Source organism: Astatotilapia calliptera, chromosome 12, assembly GCF_900246225.1.
Source record: "Astatotilapia calliptera chromosome 12, fAstCal1.2, whole genome shotgun sequence".
Classification (NCBI taxonomy): domain Eukaryota; kingdom Metazoa; phylum Chordata; class Actinopteri; order Cichliformes; family Cichlidae; genus Astatotilapia; species Astatotilapia calliptera.
The window spans coordinates 10,873,269-10,900,076 of NC_039313.1; the positions used below are offsets into that span (position 1 = coordinate 10,873,269).

The following is a 26,808-nucleotide window of genomic DNA, read 5'->3' on the forward strand; positions in this document are numbered from 1 at the left end:
GGTACCTGAAAATAGAAATTATTAAACCCACTGTCTGTAGTCCTTCGTTTCCAGCAGTGTATAAACTGCAGTTATCCTGCTCAAACCCTGCACACTGTCTCTAACTCTCCACACCTAAACTACACCCACACCACTGATTCACATCTCCGTCTCTGCGCTGCTATTTTTAGCTGCTGGCCATTATCGAGGTGAGGGTTTGCCCACTTCCACTGCTGAATCCCTCTCGCTTTTCCCTCGACACCGCTAAGATGAAATAGATCCCATCACAGCCCCACTTTTCTTTCTCTCTCTGTGATTGTTAGTCCTGTTCTTTTTTACTCACTGCGCTCCTGTTTCCTGCAAACAAAGAGCTTATTCACTGATCTCACAGCCAGAGGCAAAGAGGAAAAGACCTGAAGGATTACTTGAATCTGTTAAAGATTGATGAAGTGCATTAGTGCACATCAAGGCATGTAAAACAAACAAACAACCTCAAAACTAATAGATGTAATTTGGTTGCACAGGTGCTTGGGTGGAAACCTTCAAGGTATAAATATCTGTGCTAAATCACTGGAAGTCCCTCTGCGCACAGTGGTGGACATTATTTTTATTCTCTGCTGGAAACAGCCCGATATTAGATTTATAGTTAACTTTCTATTTTCATTTAAGCAAGCATGATTTAAAAGCAGAAATACGAGAAGTACGAGTTCTTCAAATGTGTCCATGTGGATAAAATTGTTCTGCAACAGGTTTTAGAGAAAATGTACAAAACAGGTCTATGACTGTGTGTGTAGCTCTCCTAATGGGCTTTATTGATTGCATGGGCTGGCCAGAGGAGTGGGCATAATTAATGACTATGACCCGAACTTGTCTCTATAAGCCCGAAAAAACAAAAACAATCCTGGAACAATGATGCAAAAAAAACATATCCAAACATATTTTCCAGCATCTCCACATCCAGGCAATATAAGTTTTATCCACTCAGTGATGAAAAGTGTTTTCAAATATTAGAAATCGTTTTGTCAAAAACTTTGATTACGTTTTTAAAAAAGTGAAGAACTTCTACCAGAGCCCTTACATTACAGCGTGAACTGAGCTCAGACAGGTCACAGCCACAGACTCTGCCTCATTGTGTTATTTAAATTTAAACTTTAAACTGATTGGACACAGAAATGCATGCCTCCAATGATAAAAACAAGCAAACAAACAAACAAACAAACAAAAAACAAATGAAAATAAAGTTTAGGAGCAGAATACAGTTGGGGACAAATATGGTGTTATGAGGCAGGGATGAGGAAGGAGAAGGAATAGAGACAGAAGTGAAGTAAGGAGAAGGATGGACAGGAAGAAGCCAGGGGTAGGACAGACAGATGATGAAGGAAAAGTGAAGAAATGAAAAAAAGGAGGGATGAAAACAGGAGTAAACAAATAAGAGAAAGATAGAAGGCAAGTAAGTCAAGAAGGAAGTAGAAGAGGCAGCAAGGAAAGAATAAAGTCTGTAAGGAAGAAAGATGATGGTGATTAAGAAGTGACAAGGAAGGACAAGAAGAGGAAAGGAGGTCATGAAGTGCTGAAGAATTGGCAAAGAAAGGAAGACCCAGAGGAGGCAAAGCCCTGATGAGAGCACACTGAGATGATTTGGGTTTCTTCTTGTTTTATAATAAATATCCAGAACTAAACTATGGATTTTATTTGCACTGTAGAAATGTTTTCTTACATTAGAGCTATTTTAAAACCAACAAACATCAGATAATATTTTCTGCCATTCACAAGCAGGCTTCAGTAAAACACATGTATATGTGTATAAAGATTAAAATTAAAAGAGTCTCTTTTCCTCCCTGCGGGGAAAAGACTAACTGTGTACAATAACAGCTGGACCACTGGGTGGAGCAATAACCCCTTTGAACAAACCAAGACTGGAGGCCTGTAAAGCCAGAGGAAGGAACAACTATTTATAATGCAGGGTAATATGCTCAGAAGTCAAACATAATTCTCAAATGTAGCTTTGAAAGGCTTAAGTAACCATTTTCTCTGCTACACTGCAAAGCTAAAAATTTCCAGTATTTCAAGTATTACAAGGGCTACAAGGGAAAGTGGAAACAGTTGGAGAAAACACAGCAGTGCATACAATCAAGGCAGGGAGACAAGAAAACATAAAACAGGACACAGGAGACAACAGAGTATCAAAATAAAACAGGAAGTAGCAAACAGGAGGCAGAGACATGAAAACTCTGGAGTGGCTACACTACACCGAAACACAAAGAAGAAGACTGTTTTCATATTTAAAAAAAAACAAAACAGTGAGGACAAGTATCGTTCAAACATCTGGAACAATACTAGTGAAGGTGCTCTAAGGTTTAATTTTGACTGCCTGTTTCAGTAGTTTAGCTTGTCAATATGTTGCTTATTTTATCGATTATATTTTTAGGGTCTCATTTTACTTATTTACCCCCTTTTTGTTAAAAAAAAAAATCAGCATTTTTTAAACTTCTAATTATTGTATTTTGTTAATCGGTTTTAATTCACTTACCTGTGCTTTTTATTGTTATTGTTATCTATACAGTTTTGTGGTTGCGACCTCTGTGCATCTGTTTTCCTTTCAAAGACAAAGTCAATAGACAGATAAAAAGCAGTGCACAGGAGGCGTTGGAGAGGGCATTCAGGTTTGTGGACAATATTAATGGTGACCGAGGGTGTAGAGGTTTTTGATAAATGAGCGTATGACTTTAAATTATCTCTTGGTACTTGACCCTGAGGTCAACTGACCAGCTCAGTCTGCAGGAACTTTGGGATTCATGTGTCAAAGCCATTGATCAGTTCAAACTCTTTGTGCTTTCACCCCACATGTCACACTCAGCCTGAGATGCTCATGTCACTCCTCTCACCTTTGTCCTGTGGCTGCGTGCTGGCGATGATCCATTTCACCAGGCAGCACTTCATCAGAGCTCTCCGAGAGAACCGCGGCTTCTGCCACTTCCCAGAATCCTTCACTCTGCCCGGTGCAGGCTCGACGCCGTTGGCATCTCCCAGCAGGCTGCCATCGACCACCTTGCCATCCGCCTGGAGAGAGGGGAAGGGAGGGGATGAGGGAGGAAGAGGAGGAAGCGGGAGAGAATTCAGCACAAAATTAAAATTAAACAAATCTGACTGAAATGTTCAAATGGAGCCAGAGATTATGAGTAAGTGTGTGTGTGTGTGTGTGTGTGTGTGTGTGTGTGTGTGTGTGTGTGTGTGTGTGTGTGTGTGTGTGTGTGTGTGTGTGTGCAAGCCTAGAGAATCTGATTAATCTCTGAACTGCAAGTGTTTCAGGAACTCTTTAAAGAGGTTCAGAAAGAGTTCAGTTCTGGATCTCTTTAGTGTTTTATGAGGTTTTATAAGCACATGAGAGCTTTTCCATTGCCACCAACTGTCTGCTGACATGACGTAACAGTGAACCATGACAGTAAAACAGGGAGCTGAACGATGCTGATGATGTTAATACCAGTTGCTGTTTCCCTCTGTTGCTGTTCCCTTTCTTTAACATTGTTTGCAGCCGCTGTTAATGAGAAATATTGATTAGAGCTGCTAGACTATTCCCACCTACTGAAATTAGTCACATAAACATCTCTCAAATGACATTTAAGAGTGTTTCCACTGTCCCAGGAGTGGAAAGGTCCATCCTTTCATTAAGGAGACTGGAGTTTAGCTCTCACTGGGGGCTATTTTTAAATTTCTTTTGCACCCACCAATTGATTTAGGCATTACAAGTTCTTTGTTATAGTAGATTTGGAAAAAGATGGGATTTGGGGTTTAAAAAGACCCTTTCAGAATATTTAATGCATGTTGGAAAGCTTCGTTTTCTAGGTTCCACGGGTACGGTGTCCCAGCCCATCTGAAAGTGATGGCCAAATCCTGCTTTACAGCATTAAAGAGTACGTTTACTGCCTACAACAAAAAAATCATAACCACTGAATATTTTATAAGTCATCCATTTGGACAGAGCTGACCGTTGGGCCTCACCTCTGCCAATTCAACGTTCTGACTTGGACCGCTTCACCGTGTCTGTGTAGTTGGAGCCTTTGTAATGGATTATCAGTGAGGTATCCAAGGATGTTAGGCTTCAGTTTTCCAGAGTAAAAGTCTTTATCTAATTAGTCCTATATGAATTTAGTCCTACTTCATTTCAATAGATGCTTCATCTTATGGTACAATAGAAGAACAAGAGTTTAGCAAAGATTATCATGTGACAAAAACAGAAAATTAAACATATTAATAACCTGAAATAATTATGATGAATAAAACAGTATGGGGTAGGTTATTTTTCTCCATATAAAACCTCTAGAGCTTACACATATGTGTGCCTGTGTGTTGTACCAGTACTGTTTGCCAGTTTGCTACTGTTTGCTAATGCTAGCTAGCTTTCAAACTAAGCTAGCTAGCATTATTAATGCACCCTCACGCACAAAAAACAACAACATGGAAGTGGCCAGTGATAATATAGAGAAACTAAAAGATGCTAATAGCTCATCATTTATATACATTTTGTGGCGAAGACAACGGCGCATTTATTCAAACAGGAAGTTTAAAGTTTAAGAGATAGATCAAAATAACAGTTACAGCAGCACAAACGATCAGTGGAGGACAACAGACAGTATAAGATGCAATTAAAGGCCAATAAACACATGGAATCATCCAGCACTGATTTAAGAGATTGAGATATCTGTACTCAATACTATATTGACTATACTACATTTATTTTACACAAGCTTCTGTATGGTACATAAGTCAAAACTTTGACGTTGTGAGTTTGTACGTCGAAATTCTGACGTACTAATCTGAAATTTTGCCTTTTTTTTTCCTTGACAAGTCTGCCTGATACTTTTTCTTTTACTTTTTTTTTCCAGTGGCAGATAAACCTTCTTACTAAGAGCCAGACAACAATAACACAACTGGTGAGACACCAACAGTGTATCAGTCACAAAACAGTCTTGAAATTTAAGTAAGGACGGTTTCATATTTCTGGCTACAAATAAAAGCACACAACGTATCTCTGATACCTATTAGATCCAAAAGAAAGAATAAGAGCAAGCCATGCTTAAAGAGATTATTTCCACTTCATCTACAAATATCATGCTCTCACATCTTTAAATAGCTGAAATAACTTTAATTTCAGATTAGTTAAAAGCCTCATTCTGTTCATTTTCATATTTCAGCTCCCTGTAATGCTTACCATGCAAGCCCCATCCCTACCATCTCATTCATATTTAGCATTTATTCGCTTTCATCAGAGGAGATAACGTTTTTGGCTCTAATATATTTTTCAATTTCTTTCCTTCACATCTTGGCATCCTTTCAGTTTTTTTTATCCAGCAAACATTGATTTGATCCGATGCGATCTCTGATTTACTGAGAATGTCTTTTCTTAGATTCTCAATAAGCTCTATTAAGCTGCTCCTGCTGGGTGCATGCAAAATAGTCACATACACACACATGTGCAGGAAGGAAGATGAAAGAGGTGAACAGTGAACAAACAGACACCCCGTTATGCTATTGGCAAGAGAGGGAAAAAAGGGATGACAGAGGGAGAGGAGGGGGGAAAATGAAGATGCAGGGTGCACAAACAAACACACGGAGGATTTTTAACAGCTATTTGATTCTGTGGGAGTCTGACCATGCAAATCCTTTACTTTAAGGCAGAAAGGGAAACAGAGAGAGCGAGAGAAAAAAAAGAAAAAGATGTGAGGAGAACAAGGTCTGCTCATGTTCCTGGAAGAACCGAAGTCAATTACCATAATGAATCGTGGCCCATCTGAGGACGGCCAGAGGACAGAGGGATGGAGGATGGGAAGATAGGAGGTGAAGATATGAAAGCACTTTGCTGGGGAATACATTTTCAAGGTTATTTCTGTGCATCTTCCACATGAACAGATTGGTAAAAACAGCGAAAGATGAGTGGAAAAAGTGGCTGAGAGGGACAACTGCGAGGAAAGAGATGGATGAAGATGGCTTGTATCGTAATGACAACATACAATATCTGTTTAATCGCATGTCAACAGTGACATATATGCTGCAAATGTGCTCAGCAGTGACTCGCTTCTTTGGAGAAGTAGATTATTGGAAAGTGTTGTTTTCAGCGTGGCTTTTAAGAGAAAGTCCCAAACTCCAAAGTGAGGGCCGTAAGGCAAACAGATGCAGACAGGCACAGTGCAAACAACAGAAAATGCAGCCCTACATTATTTGTTTATTCATGGGCTGCTGGACATGTAGGCATACTCACAGTCACTCACTCACACACACACGTTTGCAGCTAGTATCTTCTGTTTCTTAACGCTTCAGCTGGCTTTGTCCCGGGGCGGCACTTCCCATTCGTAATGTCTGTACAACATCCACTATAACACTCATGCACATCCTATAAGGGACCCATAACGCTCAGAGCAAACAGAGGAGCCAAGCCGTACGCATCGCTATGTTCTGCCATCAATTATTAAATATAAGTTGCTGGGTTGTTACTTCAGCGGAGGTTGGCTAATGTGAAGCATAAACTCTGGCCTTATTACGTTACAGAGCGAATCTGGATCACTCTAAAATGAAACACAGTCAAAGAGAAACGAAGTTAAAGAGGACTGATGGTGTTTATGTACTCAAAAGTGTACAGTTAAGTCCACAATTTGTTGGAGAATTGCACACTTTTTGTAGTTTTGCCTCTGTCACCACCACAGTAGACTTTAAATCAGGAGTGTCAAACTCAAATACACAGTGGGCCAAAATTCAAAACTGGAACAAAGTCGCGGGCTAACGTTAATATTTATTGAAATATATTTATTGAAATATATTTATTCATCCAGATATAAGAATGAATCTTTTCTTATGGACTCAAACACGTTTTGCTGAAAAACTGAATCTGGAACAAGCAAAGCTTAATACTAAACAATATATATATTAGCTGTATAATACCAGTAGGCCAGCTCTGATAGTAATTTGGTGTGGCTTCGTGGGCCAAATGTAATTAGGCTGCGGGCCAAATGTGGCCCGCGGGCCAGAGTTTAACACCTATGCTTTAAATGAAACAATAAGCATCTTTAAGATGTTTTCTGACAATGTCTAATCTGACCTTCTTGTTCTTGCGCGTAATCAGTGGTTTGCACCTTCTTGTAGACCCCCAGTCTTTCCATTCATGAAGCCGTTTCTTAATCGGGACTTTGACAATGATACATCTGCCTCCTTAAGCATGCTCTTGACTTGGTTACATATTGTGAAGTTGTTGTTTTTAACTATAAAAATAATTCTCTGATCATGTACTTTACTTGTCTTCTGTCTTCTTTTAGGCCTTTAGGGGTTGCTGAGCTGGTCAGCGCATTCCTCGTCTTTAATTATGTACCAGATGTTGATGTGGCTACTGTTGAAGTTTCTGCTTTATCACTCATTGGTTTAATTGGTTTGTCATCCTAATGATGGCTTCCCTCACTTGCACTGACATCTCTTGGGCTTTGGGGCACAGCACTTTGAATTATATTGAGATATTAGGCTCCATTTGTCATTAAATAATGAGAGAACAAACCTCACTTGGCCATGAAACTGGCTGTAATTCTAAAACAGTTCATGTAACGCAGTTTTGTAAAGCTGGAAGTCTGCATTTTACTCACACATTGTTTAATTTGAAATCCACTGAGGTGGTGTACAGAACCAAAACTACAATAATTCTCTTTTTGCCCAACAAATTATGTGTTTAACTTTTGACTGTTATAATTTCTGCATGCTTATATTTCTATACATAGCCAATGTTTCAAATAACATCAGATTAAGTTATTATGTGTGAGCCAATTCACAATTCAGGCAGCTTTAACCACTCGGTTTCAGGCAGTTTATTTCTACCCTTGGTCCTTTCAGGCACACAGTTCTGGCTGTGAGACAGTAACTGACCCACCTGCTGTTCAAACCTTGTTTAAAAGGGCGAGCTTTTCAGAACAAAGTTGGGTTAAAGCTGTGAGTCGCAAAATGCAGAGAAGGCTAAAATGATGGCGCGTAGACATCTGAGACAGAGGATGGACTCAGGGGCCACAATGAGGCCCAGTGTGAGTCAGTTAATGATTAAACTTAAATTCAAATCATGTAATGCACCACTACATGATAGATAATTAGCATAAGAATCAATTCCTATAAACCTCTGCACATTTAGAAAGACAGTCGCTAGAAAACTTCAGCTTGGTCACAGAGATTGGTGGACAAAGACAAACATGGCAACCCAAAGACAACAGACTTTCACAAACAAGAAGAACAGATGGAGCTGCACTTCCTTCTGGTACAACGACAGAAATATCTCATTCCAAACTGAAATGAAACTCAAATACCAGGAGTTCAACACTTTCTCAGACCAGAACAAAATTCAATATTTACTGTAGGAAAACAGTGCCAGGACCTGACAGAAAACTAACACAACTGAGCTTCTCTCTTTAATTCATCTCCATCCTTTTCCCTCTTGTCTTATGATTATAATTAACTTGAACCCCTCTCATCAGATACATTTTTTATTTTCTACTTCTTGAGCAGTATTAGTAGAGTTTTGGTCACTTGGAACAGCCATGCAGGCTGTAAACACAACACTGTGTAACTGTTATGGAGAACGAATCAGGGAGCTGTGTCAGCAAGCAATGTTTACACTGTCAGCAAACACGGATCAGCATTAGCATTAATTTGGTGTTTTATTTCTGGCCACCTGTCGAATCTAAGTCCAATATATTTACCTTATTTTAGCACAGCTTCATTTCCTCTATTTTCTTTGTTTATTTATCTTAACTGACAAACTAATGAGGGAATTATCAGGCTGTTAGGCTTATAAGTGCTTTGCTTTCCTCGACAGGTAGTTGCTACGCTATTTTAGAGTGAAAATGTAACATGAATTTGGCTTTTTAAAAATGTATACTAGTCAAAAACATCTGCTATTGCTTTAAATGGTTATGGCTGCATGGTACTGTAGCTTTTAATGACGTACAGCACATTTGTTTAAATGGTGACAAATTTGAAATGTGAAACCACGAAACATCTCATGTTTCGCTACAGTCCACTCCAAGAGTTAGTGTTGCAGTATAAGTACTTAGGAATAATAATTGATGGCTCGCTGCCTTTTACAACTAACATTTAGTAACTGCTGTCAAAAACTTAAACTGAAACTGTCCTTTCTGTCCCGTTAGGAAAGTAATAGACTTTCAGCCTCTACTCCTACGTCAGTGCTCATTTATAGTGACATGATTTATATGCACGTATCTTCACAATGCATAGATATGCTTAATACCGTCTCCACTGGGGCTTATTCCAAACTCCACCGAACGTTGTATGCTGGGGTCGGTTGGTCTGGTATATTCATGTCATAGACTAAACCACTGCTACATTATTATTTAGAAGGGATTTCTTGCCTTGCTCCTTTCTTAATCCATTAGATTAATGAAAAAATTGTGGGCCGTCACTGCCTAAGATTCATTCCTGCTGTCTGTCCTGAAAGTTTGCACTGAACTTTAACAAAAGAGCCTTTAAATTAGTAGCTTGCTTTCAGAATCTGCAACAAAATCAGCTCACTAAATTAATTTATGGGGATTTTAAATAACCTAGAGCCAGTTACTCTGGGCTGGAAATGTTTTTCCTGAATACCGTTACCCCCTGTAGGCCAACACAATGACCTTTACTGTTCTTTTAGTCATAATTGGCACTGAAAGTCAAAAAGGTTGGTTATTTGTGTTGTATTTTACTTTTTATATTCACTGTTTTTCACTGTGTATCTGTGGGTTTTTTTATACAACTACCATTAATACTATTGGTGTGTGTCTTGGCAAGAACAATGTGGATGTGAATTTTTAATTTTATCAGTCATATTATTAAATAAAGGTTATGTCACAGTCCTCTATCTGTTGGATATTTTTGTTTATTTGAAATATCTTTTGATTCCCAATTTATTTAAATTCCTAAGTGTCAGGTTCACATGTCTTAGTCCCGGTCTCAGTGATTGTTACTTCCTGTTTTATTTTGATAGGCCCTTGTCTCGTGTACTGTGCTTAGTGTTACTTCCCCTTGTCTCAATAGTCAGATTTCCTTCAGTGTATTCCCTTTTTCAGGTAATGCCTGGTATGTGTATATATATTGCCCTTTGTTCCTGTTGTGTTGTCCCTAGTGGTTGTGTCCTACCTTGAAGTATGTTTAGATTTGTTTGTTCTTCACCTTGTATTATTTTTGTATCCAGTTTAGGTTAAATAAAAGTGCTTTTTCTTTACTGTTTTCAAGTCTTGCATTTGCATCCTACTCATGCCTGCTGCACAGTCAGCTTGCCTGACAGTGCCTGAGTGTCTGCATTTGGGTCTTCATCTTCACAACGAATATGACAGATTAAGTAAAAAAAATTAAAAATTGCTTATGGCAAGCAGAGCAAAACTGAATCACAAAGGAAAATTATGGGTAGAAGAAATCAGTTCAGTGATGCTAAAAGAGCTGCAGGCTTTAGTAATGAATCCCTGTGTGATTGTCACAGTAAGTGAGAGCAGCTTTAATTTATTTGTAGTAGATATTTCCAAACCACTTTCCCTTCTCTTTTCACACATTTTAACCAAATCATTTCTTCCCTATTTTTGTTAAAAAGCCTAAAAGCCTAAAAGCGTTTTATTCTTGGATTCTTAGTGTGAAAATAGTGCACAACACATAATGATTCAACAATTACGAGCCTCTACAGACAACAGAAAAGGTGAGAAAACATGCACACTCTCACTGTGATTTAAGGCACTGTTGCTGACATTATTTGTGTTTTATTGGTTTCTGAAAATGGCTTACACTATGTGTAGAAAAGATGTATAAGTGGGGCCGATGCCATTCAAGATACAGCAGAAGTATTTTCATGCAGAAAGTCTTAAGGAGTTAAATGTTGGGCAGTCGTGTTATAAATTATGTTAGAATACCTGAGAAGGACATTTGAGAGTGAAGTCATTCTGGGAGAATGGCTTAAAGAAGCTCATGACTCTGTGAAAACACAGCAATATGAAAAAAAAAATGAAAGTAAAAGTGATGGAAAGAGGTCTAAGAAAGAGAGAGCGGTGTATCCTTGCAATGTTATAACAGCGGATGGGAGTTTCCATTAATAATTTATGAGTGATTAACGAGGCCACAGCAGATTCACTTTCTCTCACTTTCTCTCTGACTCTTTGTGTCAGTGTGACTCAAACTTAGCCAGCAGAGTTCATCTGTGCTCCTCTGCCGCTTCTTCAAGGTCAGCATGAATTTAAACATGCTGTTTTTTCTAATGGCCAAAAGGGGATAACTCCCCTGGTTGCAAAATGAAGTCAGATTGTAAAGAGGCTTACAGAGAAAATGTACTTTTAAGTCTTACTGAATACAGCATGATGTTCGTTTTACAAATTAAAGTCCCACTTAGAGGCAAACAGATGAGAAAGCAGGGTGTGCGTTGGGTTGAACTAGCTTGGGCTTGGGCACACCTAAAACACAGCTAAAACATCACAATGAGACCTGACAATGTTTTTTGTTTTTTTGTTTTTTGCATATTTGTCAAATGTAAATGTTTCAGAATATTATATCCAGTTTATAAAAATTCAATTTATCAAGGAAATAAAAAGCTATCCAAGTCTACCTCCCCCTGTGTGAAAAGGTAAGGTTTCTTGCACCCCTTTTTAAATCCTGAACCCAATTTATTGGGAAAGCTAAGCTCAGTTTCACTAGTCACACTCAGACCTGATTACTGCCAGATCTGCTAGATCAAGAAACCTCTTAAACAAAACCTGTGTGATACAGTGAAGTGGGTTAAAAGATCACAAAAACAGCACATCATGCCATGATCTAAAAAACAGTTGAGAAACAAAGTCACTGACATTTATCAGTCTAGAAAGAGTTACAAAGCCATTTCTGAGGCTTTGGGACTCCAGTGAACTCCAGTGAGAACCATTATCCTCAAAGCGAGAAAATCTGTAACAGTGGTGAATCATCCCAGGTGTGACCAAAATTAGAGCGCATCAGCGACTCATCCAGGACGTCTCACAAGAGCCCAGAAGATCTAAAGAACTGCAGGCATCACTTGCTTCAGTTAAGGTCAGAGTTCAACAATAAAAAAGAGACTTGGCAAAAATGACATCCATGGATGAACCACTCCTGATGAAAAAAATCCCACAAAGGCTCAACTCACATTTGCCAAAAAACATCAAGATGATCTCCAAGATTTTTGTGTTAGCTTTCTTCATGTAAAACTGCATTTCTTTAAATTTGCTAAGCTTATTTTTGCTTTATATCAAAAATTATTTGATGATCTGAAAAATTTGAGTGTGGCAAACATGGAAAAAAAAGTAATCAGGAAGGGGACAATTACTTTTTCACAGGACTGTATATACAGTCTGTACTGAGACCATTGACGTGCATTCGAAGCACATCTACAGAAGACGATATAGAGGGTGTGCAGACTATAAATAGACCAAGACCACCATATACACAGTTGTGTTTGTGTGACTTTGATGGACACTACATTGACTCACACCGATTTCAGCGAGACTGCTGCTACTGCTGTTACTGATGTTGTGTTAGTTTCTTATAATGGCTTACGCTGTTTTTAGAAAAGAAGTATAAATGAGGCTGAACCCATTCAAGATACAGCAAAAATATTTTCATATTGTCGTTCTTAAAGAGTTAAATGTTGGTTATGGTGTTGGTTATGGTGTTTAACCATAACCCTAAAATCTCACCTGAAAAAAAATCAATGATTTATGTTGCTTTCTGTGCCCATAGGCAAGACACAACCACACCATGTGACTGTGTAAACGTCCCCACAGGGAGAGTTAAACCAGCACACACCTCCACATATAACTGTCGCACCTACAGAATAACAACCAGCTATGCTGCAGCTCAGTGATACTGCACTTTCAGAGTTCACTGAAACCCTCCACCTGCACAGAAACAATCAGATTAGCCAGATACAGCTGGTGAGCGAAGTTTTGTTCTGAGGATAATCTGAAAGTGATTTAGGAGTGATACCTTCATTATAAAGAGTTTGGAGAACTGTGTCATTTTCTGCCATTTTAAACACACAAGAGTAGAAGCCAGTGTGTGTATGTGTGCGTGTACTCTTATATAAGCTACAAACATTAGCATATGAATAGTGATAGAAGCTCTCCCCTTTTAGTGGGGGACTGTTTCATTATAAGCAATAGTAAATGTATAGGGTTACTCTACACTAGAATTAAATAGCTCTTTATCATTTTTTCCTTATCTTGTGCACACAAGTTTACAAGTAAAAAAAAACTTTAATATTTTTTCAGGTTATTAAATCTGAAGTAAGGAAGTAATCTGAAAATAATATTAACCTACAATGTGTCAAGGAGCCCCATTGTTTCACTAAGCAATATTGGATCTACACTGCAGACAGCATTAGTAAACAGGGAACACCACATAGTGTAAACAATGTATGCTATAACCAGCGATATCCATTCATTGCACAATTGCAAGCACAAAAGCTTCAGTTTGCATGTTGGTTTAATTGGCTGTGAGTGTTTGTCTCTGTCGTTCAGCCTTGCAACTGACAAGCCTGTCCAGGCTCTATGCCACCTTTTCCCTTATGATGGCTGTTTCATTGTCCTGTGGTTTTGAACCCACGGTTTGGGTTTGTTGAGACTTTCTGGTTAAGTATTAAAAATTCTGTTTGATTATGGTTTTCTTGTTTTTGTTGCTTGGAGCTCTTATACTTCAGGTTTTCTTTACTTCTGTAAGTGTCAGCCTCATAGTCTCAATCAGGTTTTAGTTTTCCTTTGTTTTGACTTCTGCTTATTATTTCTTGTGTTAATTTCTAGTTATTTCCTGTTGATTAGTATTACAGGGTTTTTTCATTCCTTGGTATCTGTACCTTCATGTTGTATCGGGTTTATTGTCACTGCGTTTAGTCTTCAGTTCTTGTTAGAGTTAGAATCACTTGGTTTAGCTTCATTGCTTTAGTTAATCACTTAATGACTCATTGTATCTGGTTGTTAAGGCTTCATTTCTGTGTCATGTTACTTCCTGTTTTATTTGTCTCTTATGCCACGTTTTAGTTTTAGTTTTCCATGTCTCGTTATCTGATTGAGTTCAGCTGTGTCTAGTTTCCTAGGTGTCTCCACTCTCCCCCAAGATTTACTGTCTCCCACCACAGTCTCAAGAGCATGGAGGAGATTCCAGGAGATAGTTACTCTAGGAGAGCTGAAGGTTATTACCCATCAGCAGAGTCAGTATCTGCTCCTCTCTATAAGGAGGAACAGCCAACAAAATGACCTCCCGCAGCCCACTGGTGGGAAAGTCTCTGACCAAACAATCAGAAACAGATTTCATGAGGGTGGCCTGAGGACTTGTTTATGTGCTTTTCACACATAAACAAGTTCACTCTGAGCACATGTAACTAATGTTAAAGGGTCTGGAGAAGCTGTGAAGAACGTTATGCTCCCTGTAACATTGTTCTTCACAACCAGTTTGGTTGTGGGTCAGTGATGGTCTGGAGAGGCATATCCTTGGATGGACACACAGACTTCTACAAGCTAGGCAATGATGCCCTGACTGCCATTAGGTGTTGAGATGAAATCTTTGGCCCTATTCTCTGCCTTGTGTGATGAGTCTATATAAGTAGTTCCTGTAGAATGAAGTCATTGATACTGTTGACTGGCCTCCATGGTTGCCTGATCTAAATCCAGCAGAACACCTCTGGGACATTATGTTTTAATCCATCTGATGCCACCAGGTTGCACCTCAGCATGTAAAGAAGCTCAGTGATGCCCTGGTCCAGATCTGGCAGGAGATTCCCAAGACACCCTCTGTCGTATCATTAGGAGCATGCATCATTGTCAAGGATGCATACAAACATGTAAGTTCATACAAACTGCTGAACTGCCACATCACTTTGATTTTTTAGGGCATCTTTGTAGGCTGATAATTTTCATTTGCATCAAACGATGTAGCATCCGTTCATTCCTAACACATTACCCAATCCATATCAGTATATATATCCAGAATGATTCTTTTTCACATTGAGATCTGATGTGTTTTTAAAGTGTTCCTTTAATTTTTTTGAGAAGTTTATATGATGTTCCTGACATATTGCCTGTGCTCTCTGCCTGTTTGTTTTTCTTGTTTGCTCTGCCTTCTGCGCCTTTGTTTTTGTTTGTTTTTTAAGACCTTTAGATTCAGTTGAATTTCTGTTCTGGATTTTCATGTACTTCATACTCCAGCTGAATAATTTCTCTTTCTCTTTTTTGTTTTATCAAGGTTTGTGTCAGGGACTTTTTATGCACCATCTGACAAGCTGGGATATACACCAGCCCCCATGACCCTGAACTGGATAAGCAGAAGAAAATGGCTGGATAGGCCATTATTGTTTGTGAACAAGGTTACATGATTCAGTCCTCTCCTGTTCCTCTCTCTCTCTTCTTACAGAAAAGCTGGATAATGCCACAGAGTAACCATTATGGTGGTTGGCAATTGGACCATTAAGCAAGTGCAACATTAATTCCTTCAAATTCTGCTCCCTCTTTCAACTGAATGCCATTTAAATTGTATTTAATCAGCTACTGTTGTTGTAAAATATACATCTGTTGTGCAAGTTTGGAAACACCAGCTTAGTGTACAGTCATTTCAGCTTAATCTCTAGAAACAGTTGCATGAAAACAGTCCCTGTAGACAGCAAAGTTTTAAAAGGTATCCACTGGCTAACCTGGGAACCACAAAGCACTGGTTGAGAAGTTCCCAGACTGGTTCTACTGGAACCAGGGGGAAAAGGGAGAAAATAAAAAAGATTATGATGTTTCTTCTGTTTTCATCCTAACTACTACAACGCAAACATTTATTGTCTCCCAAGTTATATTTCTCTGTCCTATTTATTGTTAAGCATTCCTTTGTAGAACTCTGAGGAGATCTAATTGATCCACAGGGCTGCAACTCAAAGCCTTAACCTGATTTTAGACAGAATGAAACTGAGCGTATGCACACATACACCAACACATCCACAATGGGAAAACAACAGTCATTTCATTAGCCCCTCATTTTAATATTTATTGTATCTCCTCTCCCTGGATGTCTGCACAAATCTGTTCTCAATCGCTCCATCTCGTCACCTCTTCATTCCTTCCAATTTATTTCACAGTCAATCACTCCTTCTCCATCTCTCTCCCGCCTGCAGGGGCACCTCCCCCTCCTCCCCCTCACACACATAATGTCACCTGTCACCATGCTCCTCTCCAGGTGAAGCAGAGATACCAGCTGGGATCTAAACAGAAGGGAAGGCAGACTCAGCCTCTGCATGCCCATGTGTGCTTGCATATGCGGGGAGATAAGGCGAGCAGGCAGAAGGAGGAGCGTGGTGACAAGGACTGACAGCACAAGGGGAGAAGTACAGTGAATACTTGCTAAACCCTCGCACATAACCCATCCAGGCTTCCAGCAGAGTGAGATGCTCTTAAATCTCTGCCTTGCATTTGTGAAGCAGCATGAGAACAACGCAGCTTCACGGGGAGTTGGTTCATTTTGTTGGCACAGTGTGTTGACAAATAACATGGCACAGACTGGCTCTAAAATAGGAAACACCTGGAGTTATGACATCACTGGCAGCAGAAAAATGAAAAGATTGTGCTTGTCCTTTTAAAAGAAATGAAATAAAGGAAAATTCTTCTTATTTAAAACATCTAAATGACAAGAAGTCAGCTGGAGAAAACTCTTGGATAACACCCTCTGTGTTCAGCACAGCGAAACTAAAACTGCCATGAGGATCAGGAACCAGCAGATCCTTACAAACAATAGAATGTGGAGTTTAAAAGAGACGAGGGATTGGTCTAATGAAAAGAAAAAATGAAGCTGCCTTATGAGCAAAGTAGGAGCTAAACATCTGATCCATACCAAATATGTCTCTTGAGAGTCCTCCATCTTTATGGAGAGGAACTTCTGAGTGTTTTTTGTCTGACTGGAAGCAGCTGGGGGAAAAACACCCCACATGTCATCACCTTGTTAGGTTTTCCTTTGTTTTTAATGGCAAGTGTGTTATATGGTCTTGTTTGATTTTCACCAACTTAATATAGCTCCTTGGCTGCTAAATGCTTCATCAAGTCCACCAGCTGGTTTGATACTAAGCAGGAAGTGTACCGATGGTTGATTTTATCAGGGATTTTTTTTCTTTTTTTGTAAAAAGTATCTTGTAGTAGCTAGAAACCATGTTACTGCTGAGATTTGACCAAAATTGCAAAACTGCATCTGTAACACAAAAATAGCAGGAGGAGCTCCACAGAGATGAAGGAGCATCATGCAGAGCCTGGTAGTGATTCCTTATGGTTTTGTTGCTAAGAGCCCATAGTACATATGTCATTTAATCATGTTAATGTACATTCATGCAGCTTTACATTCTTAAATGCCTACAAACTGCACACTCCTTGTCTTTATTTCCTCTCTCTGTTTCACCAGCAAAAGAAAAAAACGGGGCATTGTTCCATGTCACTAACGTTTTTAAATTTAACTGGCAAAGATGTCAAATTTCAGTTTTTAGTCACGTGGCTGCCGCAGTGCCACAGTGCCGAAATTATGCTCATAACAACGCAGTCAAACAACACATCAGGACACCATTCATAATAACAAAGACAGATGGACGCATCGGGACACCATGCTGAAAACACAGCCAAACGGGAGGAAGCACAGCGAGACGACCAAAGTAAAGCCGCAATGATACAGATGCCTTTTGTCAGCTCAGAACTCCACGTGGACAATCAGCCAAAATAGTAGCCCCAGGAGGTCAGCGTGACTTCAAAAAAAGAGTGTGACGTGGACACTCTGATGGACAGACCTCAATTCTTTTTCTCCAGCAAACAGGAGTAGCCTTACTTATCTCATACTGGGATTCTGAGCAGTCTGAAATATGCTTTTTTTTATTTAGCTCCTCCCCCTTTAAGCCAACCCTCAGCTTAAACCAAGTCTCTTCTGAGTGGCTGAGCCTACCAAACAGAGCGGGAGGTTTGACAGGCTGCTATGCCCATAGGGACAGTGTATGCCTGAAATTATCATATTGATAACCTCTCTCTGACATTAATATCCAAAATTAAAAGTGATGTTCTTGCAAGTTGAGCTCATTAATTACTTTTATCATTTTTAATATGAGCTTCCACCATTAATTCTTTTAAAAATGTCTTCATTTTTGATTGGGTCTAAACCTAATGAAGGCACAGTTATAATGGTGGAAATGCACTGCACAGTTACGTAACAGTCAAATATTGATACAGCCAATGTATTGATTTTGTAAAGCACAGACAGCAATTGTTGTGCTGCCAGTAGTGACAAGAGATCAGAAAGCCCTCATACGTGTCATTACAGAGGATGATAATGATTGGTGCATTTATATTAGTTCATCTTCTTCTTGACTGGTTTGTTTCCTTCTAGCTTCTGTCTCTTTGTTTGATGAGATCCTGTCAACTGTGTATGCAATACCTCTCCTTCTCTTTGTAAAGTCATTTGCCAGATAAATTAAATCACACACCCAACTGCATATACAGCATCTGAATCAAATAAATAGGTGATAAAGTGATAAAGCTTTGACAATGAGCCCAATTCTGTTCTCAGATTTCTGAAGAAGGCAGCAAGCAGAGCTGTAACCTTTACTGTAAGCAGACAGAAAATATCTGCATTACTGTTGTTGCGATGTGGCACAGTGCGGCTCTATATGTGAAGTCAGCAGCATGATGACGAAATTATGAAATATGAAAGCAGGCTGACGGTCGACAGCTGATACTATTTGTGTCCTAAACGCTGTCAAAGCGAATCATTGTGTCTGTGGGAGGATAGCACATCCATATGGACTGCATGCTGTGTGTGTGTTTGTGTGCGCACGTGTGCGTGTGTGTGTCAGAGAAGAGCAAGAGTGAGACTTATATTGATGTGTGAGCCTGCATGTGGTGAAAGAATTAATACTCTGGGGAGGCTCAGAGCTACAGAAGAGACATGTTTCAATTATCAGCCCCTCCTCCTTCACACACACACACACACACACACACACACACACACACACACACACACACCACACACCAGTCAGTCTGAAACATATCACATTGCTTCGTTCTTCTCCGGACAAGTCAATAAAAATACTGGCAGATAATAACAACACATACTGATCAGTGACTGATATTCTTCAGCAGCATCTTTGCACCTCACTGCATTTTTACCCTTTTAGGTCAATAATACTCCGTTTTTCTTGGTAATATGAAGTTGGCTCTGTGTGTGTGTGTGTAGCTTCCTGGTAATATAAGCTATGGTAATCATAAGACAAATGGAAGACTTTGGAAAAACAAAACAAAACAACTTGACCTTGGTGAGCTAAAAGTTTTCTGTTGTTTTTCAGAAGCTCTCTTTTGTGTTTGCTGATGAAGTTTGATCAGAACTGTGCGGTGCCCATCCCTGTTCCCACTTCAACGGATACAGTTACCAGACCTGGTAAATTATTTAATGAGTCTACAACTTCCAATCACCCCACCTATTGAGCAGGTGGGTCCCGAAGACACAGTATCAGGTGCAGCATGAGGGTGAGGGTGGGTGTGTTGCCGTCAGCCTGTCTACCACAGATTCACTCATCTTGCAGGCTTATGTGTGTGTAATAGCTATGATGGGTACACTCCCCTAAAGCAAAATTCCACTATAAAATACTTGTTTTGTGATCTTTACTTGCAGTACAGTAGTAGAAAGATTTAAATAAAAACTCTTATAACAGGGAGAAGTATGACTGCGGGCTGTTTTCCATCCCAGACCTATGGAAGTTTCTGCAATTCAAACAAACAAACCAACAAACAATTTTTGCCATTCATAACTCCAAATTTTGCATTATTATCTTGAAATTTTGGCTAACTTGAAATTAGGGTTAGATTTAGGGTTAGTCTAAGACTGACTAACAGAAAAAAAGTATTTTCAGTGGCAGGAAACAAGCCTCATACATACAATACAATATGGCATACATCTCTATCTATTTCTATCTGTGATGGGTCTCTAGCCACACACACCAAAGGTGGAGAAGAAAAAATCCTATTTTTTAATTTAAATCATCACATCTGAGTGTTTATTCACTAAACATCAGATTCCAGCAGTGTTACAGCTACTTAAAAGAGCTTTTCACTATTGCCATCAACTGCAGCTAACAGAGGCTAATAGTAGCTAACAGTGACAAAAACAGCAGCGCTACCAACAGGTCAGCATATCCTGAACAGCTCACCTCAGTACGACTCTCATTGTTCAGAAGTGAATGTGTCGGACCCGTATTGGACTCCTTCCACAAAGTTTGACATCTTCGTCCACAGTAACTAAGGGTGGACAATTTTAACCTGGCATTGACAGCTGAGGTAAACAGCAGACTTACAACCTTCTACAGATAGGGAAAGAACTCTGGGCCGGCTCCAGATCCAGTCCTAACGGTATTAGAAACATGTTGGTTGGCAACATCTCTTTTGCTGACTAAAACATGTTTATCCTATAACAGCCACAGTGGCTAGGATTCTGCACTTGAATTGGGAGTGAAAAATAAACGTAATTGAAAATTGAACTCAGTTCACAGCTTAAAGTTTTTACACATTGTTACTTTAAGAGCTAAAAAGGTAATTAGGGGATATTAGTGATTAAGGAGGATGTTGGGGAAGCTAACAGGGTCAACAAAACATAGGTTTGGCAGGAATGTGCAGACATGAGGTTTGAGTCCACCCCTCAATACTCATTTCACGTACTATTTATAGTTGGCTACAAATATTCTTTTATACACATTTTGAATATTTTGTTTTCAAAAAGCAGTCACCTCTTGTTGCATCACATCTTTATAAAAACATCAAGAGTTTGGAAATTGAGGAGACGAAAATTTGAAGTTTGACAAGTCAAAAGTTTTCCCACTTTTGTTTGATGTGAGATTTTAGCTGTTTAGTAGTTCAGGGCCTCCTCTGTCACATTTTTTTTGTTTGTTTGCTTGTTTCATAATACACCAGAAGGATTGCTGCTACAGCTCACCTGGTTGAACTGGTGTCTGATGTGCCAAAGGCTGAAGTCCTCATTGCTTGGGCCTGGTTTGAGTCTGCCCCAGATCATTTCCTGCGTGTCATTCTCCCCCTCGCTGTCCACTTTCCTGTTAACTGTCTGCCCTGTCCTGTCAAATGAAGGCTAAAATTCCAAAAGTAAAAATTAAAAAGAATAAACACCAAATGTTTTCACTGGATGACAGGTCTGAATTGTAGGTTAGTTTGAAATACGCAAAGACTTCCCAAAGAAGAAAAAGTCTGAATGGCAGCATATTTTGCTCTTAAATGTGCATCACACAGCTTTAATGGCGCCTTCAAAGATCCTCAATTGCCAGTGTGATGTGCACTAATACACAGACTCTGGCTTTTAAACTGTACGCTGATGATAATCCAGATGGTTGCTCTCCTCTTTAGACTGCAGGGCTCAGTGTCTATGATTTTCAAAAACAGTCAATTCTGGAAAAATTTGCCGTTGGTCACACAGCTTTCAGGACAGTTCTCCACTTTTTTCAGTCCATCTTACATGAACTCAGGGCCAAAAATGAGGGCCTATCTGGGTTTGTTTTTCCTTTTTGCACGGTTGAATTTTAATTTGCATCAGTAGATGAAACAGCGAGCTGCACTGACAGTGCTTTTTAGAGGAGTTTCTGAGCCTGTGCAGTAATTTCCGCCACAGAATCATGTCAGTTTTAAATGCAGCACTATCTTAGATCCTTAAGATCACAGCCATGCTATTTTGGTTTTCAGCCTTGTCGCTGTACCACCGATAACAATATCCTAAAATTCTCTTAATAATGAAAACGTGATTCCTAAATGATTAAACCACTTGCCCGTGCGTCCTGTCCCACAGAGGTGAAAGACTCAGCCTCTCTAGGATATTCTCATAGAGCCGGTCGTTTTACTAATTAACTGCATCAACTACAAAGTGTTCCACCAGGTGATTTTTTTTTTACAGCTTTCACAGTTTTGGGGACATTTAGTGGTGGAATCAAATTCAAACTGAACATGTATTTTTTTCAAACAGCCAGTGTTTCTTAGTTTCAGTCATTTCTTTATACCATTTTTAGTTAAATATAAGTTTTAAACTATGTCACTGTGTTCAGTTTTTTACTGACATTTTAAAAACTGAGATAATTTCCTAAAACAGCAGACCTTGGAAGTTTTAAGTAAACATTACTCAGGTATCAAACAAGCATTAAACCAGATGAAACAACAACAGGAGAGAATAAAAGCACTGAGTAAATTCACATTTATCATTATCCAAATGAATATTTTTCAAACTGAGGCAGAGTGTGGCATAAAATATAAAAATGTCAGGCTCACTCTTTCAACAGGCACTCTGATATTGCTGAAAATGACTCAGAATGAGAAAACAACTACCAACAATATTGATCACGCAGTCATTCTACAGCAAATAATAAACTGAAGTGAGTCACCCACTGAAACAGCAGGTGCCCAGCTCCCTCACAGCGTGATTTAATTCAAACACCTGCATGTCAATAGCCAGAGAGAAAGGAGAGATAAAATGATGAGGTAGAGGTCCTGCAACAGTCGACCTACAGGAGGTACCAAACTGGAGCAAATAACAGCTGCTAAATGCAGAAAGGAAAAAATGCCAAGCATTGCTTTGTCCATGAAATGTCAGAATTTGCTTCTTTTTTTGTACTTTGTGCCCATGCATTAGGTATTTTTCATCTTAAACATCATACATACAGCATGGTGACTGAAAGAACCACGAGTGTACACGCATACGTCCATGCACACAGACCTCAGCTCTCCATCTGATGTTCATGTGATTTATTGATCAATTTACTGACTGACTTATTGACCCACCGAGTGACCGATGATGAGTATCATCAATCCCAAAGAGGCTATGCACTGTCCTCAAGCTTGTACTCCAACCAACTCCAACCAATCAAAATCTCACCACTCAGAGCTCGATGCACTTGTGAGTTGTTTGCGTGTGACTACCAGCTCCTGTCTGAGATTATCAGAATTTTATGTTGAAACTGTTACACACATGTTGCAGCCTCCCGTCTCCTGCTGAATGATGTGTGTCTCTCCTTTCTTAAATTATATTTTGCACAGGGTTGCCCTTGTTTTCCAGCCCGCTATATTAAAAAAAAAAACAGCCATAAAGGGAGAAACTTGTTCTTTCTGGGAGAATTAATGAGCACTGCCTTGCAAGGTGGTAGAAGTCACTTTGGGGAGGCTGGGCTTTCACTTTACAGTCTATTACCTCGGATTTAGACTCAGAGGCTGCTTGTTGTTGAGATCTGAGCTCCTAAACTGATTCATCAGCATGGAGGAAAACACACACACCGGCAGAATTACCAGCACAATCCCACTCTTTCGTTAGAATCGAGGATTATTACAGATTTGAAGTCACGAGTGAATCACATAAAGGACGTCTATTTCACGCACACACATTAATAATGACATATATAAACCACACGTTAAAAAGAATTTGATGACAGGGAGCAAAAGTCGCGGTGGGAGACGTGATGCCAAGTGACACTTGCTGTCTGCAGGATTTCTGCTGCGCGCTAAAAGCGAAGCGTCTCCTCCACAGGCAGCTTCCACAGCTGCAATTACATAACTTCACTCCGAAACTCAGCTCTCGGCAAAAGTGAGAGGGAATGAGCCAACGAGGTCCGCGAAGAAAGAAAAAAAAAATTGGTTAAAATATAAATCAAGCCAACAAGTAGCCGGTAGAGGAGATGCCGCGCGTTAATTCAACTTAAGACGCGTTTTTGCTTTTGCAACCTGCAGAAAAGCCGCCTTTTTTAAATGCCCGATTACAGAAAATAATCATTCGATGTTGATCTTACCTGCATGCTTTCCTGTGTTGTAACGGCGACAATGATAGCTGATTTTTGCAGAGTGTGTCCTCTCTGCGCGGATTCTCAACCTCCGACTGCCGCTGCTCTGGATGCAAAGGAATGCACGCGGGCGCGCACACACACACACACACACACACACACACACACACACACACACACACACACACACACACACACACACACACACAGAGAGAGAGAGAGAGAGAGAGAGAGCGAGAGAGATCCACGGAAGAGGCGGGGGGTGGGGTAAGGGGTGCAGCTGGAGGATGGAGGAAACAAGTGGACTTACAGCCTGATGATGTGAAGTCAACAGGCTGGCCGTGGGTTTAATTCCGCTGGGATGTTGATGTTGTCTGAAATAGCATACGCAGAATATTTAAGACACATTCTGTGATGCACTTTTGTTCATGCTTTTTCCTTTCCAGCTGATAGTATCGCTGCTGCAATACTGATTTTACGCTCTAACTAATGGTTTCTTTACATGTTCATGTTTTTTTTAGAAGACTTTAATTAACTTTTTTTGGTTGCCAGGTCCCTCCAGAGGACTGAATATTACACTTCAGTCAGTGTGCTACAATATGTTATACTCAGTTCAGTCTAGTTTAATTATATAGCACCAAATCACATCTGCATTGTCTCAATGCACTTTTACTACAATAATACAGAGAGAACCCTTAAAATCAGCCTCTTTGAGCAAACACTTGGCGACAGTGAGGGCATCTACCGCAATGTACAGTGCTGCTTTCAGCGGATAAATAATGGGTTAATAAAAATGTTTGAGAGGCCAGGGAAAGCCTAATAAATTAGCAGCTAAAACAATATTTATAGCTGCAGTGCTTATTATTGTAAGAGCACTTAATTGAGAATTTATTAGAATTGTATCTGCAGATTCTTAAGCAAATGGTATGCTGATTTGCCAGTTCTTCTCAACAAAATCATCATAAAAGAGCAGTTTTGTCAATTAAAACAAATTATTAACTAACCATTTTTAGCTGAGTGCCTTATGAAGAATTGGTGCCAAGTTCTCTCTTGCTCTCTAATAACATAATGGATTATACTGAGAGTCACAACAGCGCATGAATACAGCAAAAGGACACATCAGTTTCTGTCGTTTCATTCGTCTCTTTTCTGTCTTATCATCATCGCTGCAGCCAGTTTATGGGTACCAAGTTAAGAGAAGGGTGTGTGTGTGTGTGTGTGTGTGTGTGTGTGTGTGTGTGTGTGTGTGTGTGTGTGTGTGTGTGTGTGTGTGTGTGAGTGAGAATTACGTGATTGTCATGAGAGTTATTGGTACAGAAATGCAATTAAAGCCCTGGTGGAGAATCAGTGTGTGCTCAGTGAGGAACTGAATCAATTCTGGCGACCTTGGTTCTCTGAAGCTGCCCGAAGCAGAGAGAGAGCGCTTGAGAGAGCCAGAAAGATGGAGACTGTAACGAGATGCTAAATAGCAATCAAGCCAGGTCAAGCATCCTCACACATCACGCTGATTGCATAATGAACAGCCAAGAAATGTAAATAGCCCGAAGGATGAATGAGGAAAGGCCATCTGTGTAATAAAAGTGCCACCAAAGCTAAAGACACGATTCCACGTGCTGGCAGAGGCTCACGGCAGCACGAGAAACCTTCCTGTGCAAACACACATTCACAATGAGTTTAGTTCTCATTTTGCTCACTGTATATTTAAGAGGTATTGAATTGAGGCTTGCACAAATGTTATAGCTGGTGTACAAAAGCTTTAGTTCACTCGCTCAGTTATTTCTTAGAAATCTTTTCCCTCAAAAACAGAAACACATACTCGTGACCACTTTACTGGGTACACCTGATCAACTGCTCTTTAATGCAAACATCTTATCAGCCAATCATGTGGCAGCAAATTAATACACCTCTCTCTAAGGTTTACAGAGAATGATTTGAAAATATCCAGTGAGCCGCAGTTCTCTCAGTAAAAGTGCTGCAGTGATGCCAGAGGTCAGAGGAGAATGAATGGCTTTGAGCTGATAGGAAACCAGCTCAAAAGTATGCAGAAGATCATCTCTTTTGCATACTGTGGTCTTTTAATACCACCCGAGAGTTGTTTAAATGGCACAGCCTGCCTGAGGATTGTTGCTGACCATGTCCATCCGTTTACAACAACAGAGCAACCATCTTTAGATGGCTGCTTCCAGCAGGATGGCGCACTATGTTACAGCTTGGATCATAATGTCCTCCACAGCCATCAGATTGCATTCCAGTAGAGCACCTTTGTGATGTGGTCAAACAGGAGATTTGCATCAGTGCAGTGCAGCCAATAACGCAGCAACTGTGTGACGGTAAAATGTCAATATGGACCAAAATCTCTGAGAAATGTTTCCAGCACCTTGTTGAATCTATGCCATGAAGAATTAAGGCAGATCTGAAGGTAAACAAGAGCCCAACATGGTACAAGAAAGGTGACTACTGAAACGTCTGGCGAGTGTTGAATTTTATAAACTAGAGCCAGTCAAAATGTGGGCCATTTGGTCAATATGTGGGCCAGTGGGATGAGGGATAAAAATGATGTGCAGTCCCACATAAACTGGGACACTTGGACACTTACCTGATGATGGCAGACTCATTGAACTTTCAAACTTCTCTCAAGTGTCTACGACACTTACAGACCAAGATTGCTCATTTCATCGAGTGCTGTGCAGCTGTTACTGCCTCAAGTTTGGGGATTTTGTTTTTCAGGTGAAAAGAACAAACAGGCTATGGTTTGACATTTTATATCAATAAACATTAAAGGAAAATACTTTGGCAGACACTCTCTTGAACACAGCAAGGGAAGCAGTGTAGCCTCCAATTAAAGTAACACAAGCCTGAATCTGCATCATTTTTGGAGTGATGTGAGCCCCGGGTGTTATCTCAGCATGGAAAACTAAACTGGCATGGACATAATTTAATGGTAAATCCATGCCTCGGTTATTTCTATTAAAATCCTTGTGTAAAGTATCCTGCATCCCATCACATAGAGTTTAACTTAA

General features: G+C 39.8%; 1 protein-coding gene across 4 annotated transcripts in view; it reads right to left on the reverse strand.

Moving 5' to 3' along the window:
* Nucleotides 1-23,914, reverse strand: part of kcnip3b (Kv channel interacting protein 3b, calsenilin) — a 55,661-nt gene extending 31,747 nt beyond the window's left edge. For 2 of the 4 annotated variants that reach the window (XM_026186869.1, XM_026186868.1), the window contains exon 1: nucleotides 2,865-2,966. In XM_026186869.1, coding sequence (XP_026042654.1) covers nucleotides 2,865-2,899 — 35 coding nt within the window. In that variant the 5' untranslated portion in view covers nucleotides 2,900-2,966. Of the gene's footprint in view, nucleotides 1-2,864; nucleotides 3,040-20,958; nucleotides 21,109-23,797 lie in introns of those variants that run through there. The other 2 variants (XM_026186866.1, XM_026186867.1) reach the window with 2 other exon arrangements.
* Nucleotides 23,915-26,808: the final 2,894 nt, after the last annotated feature.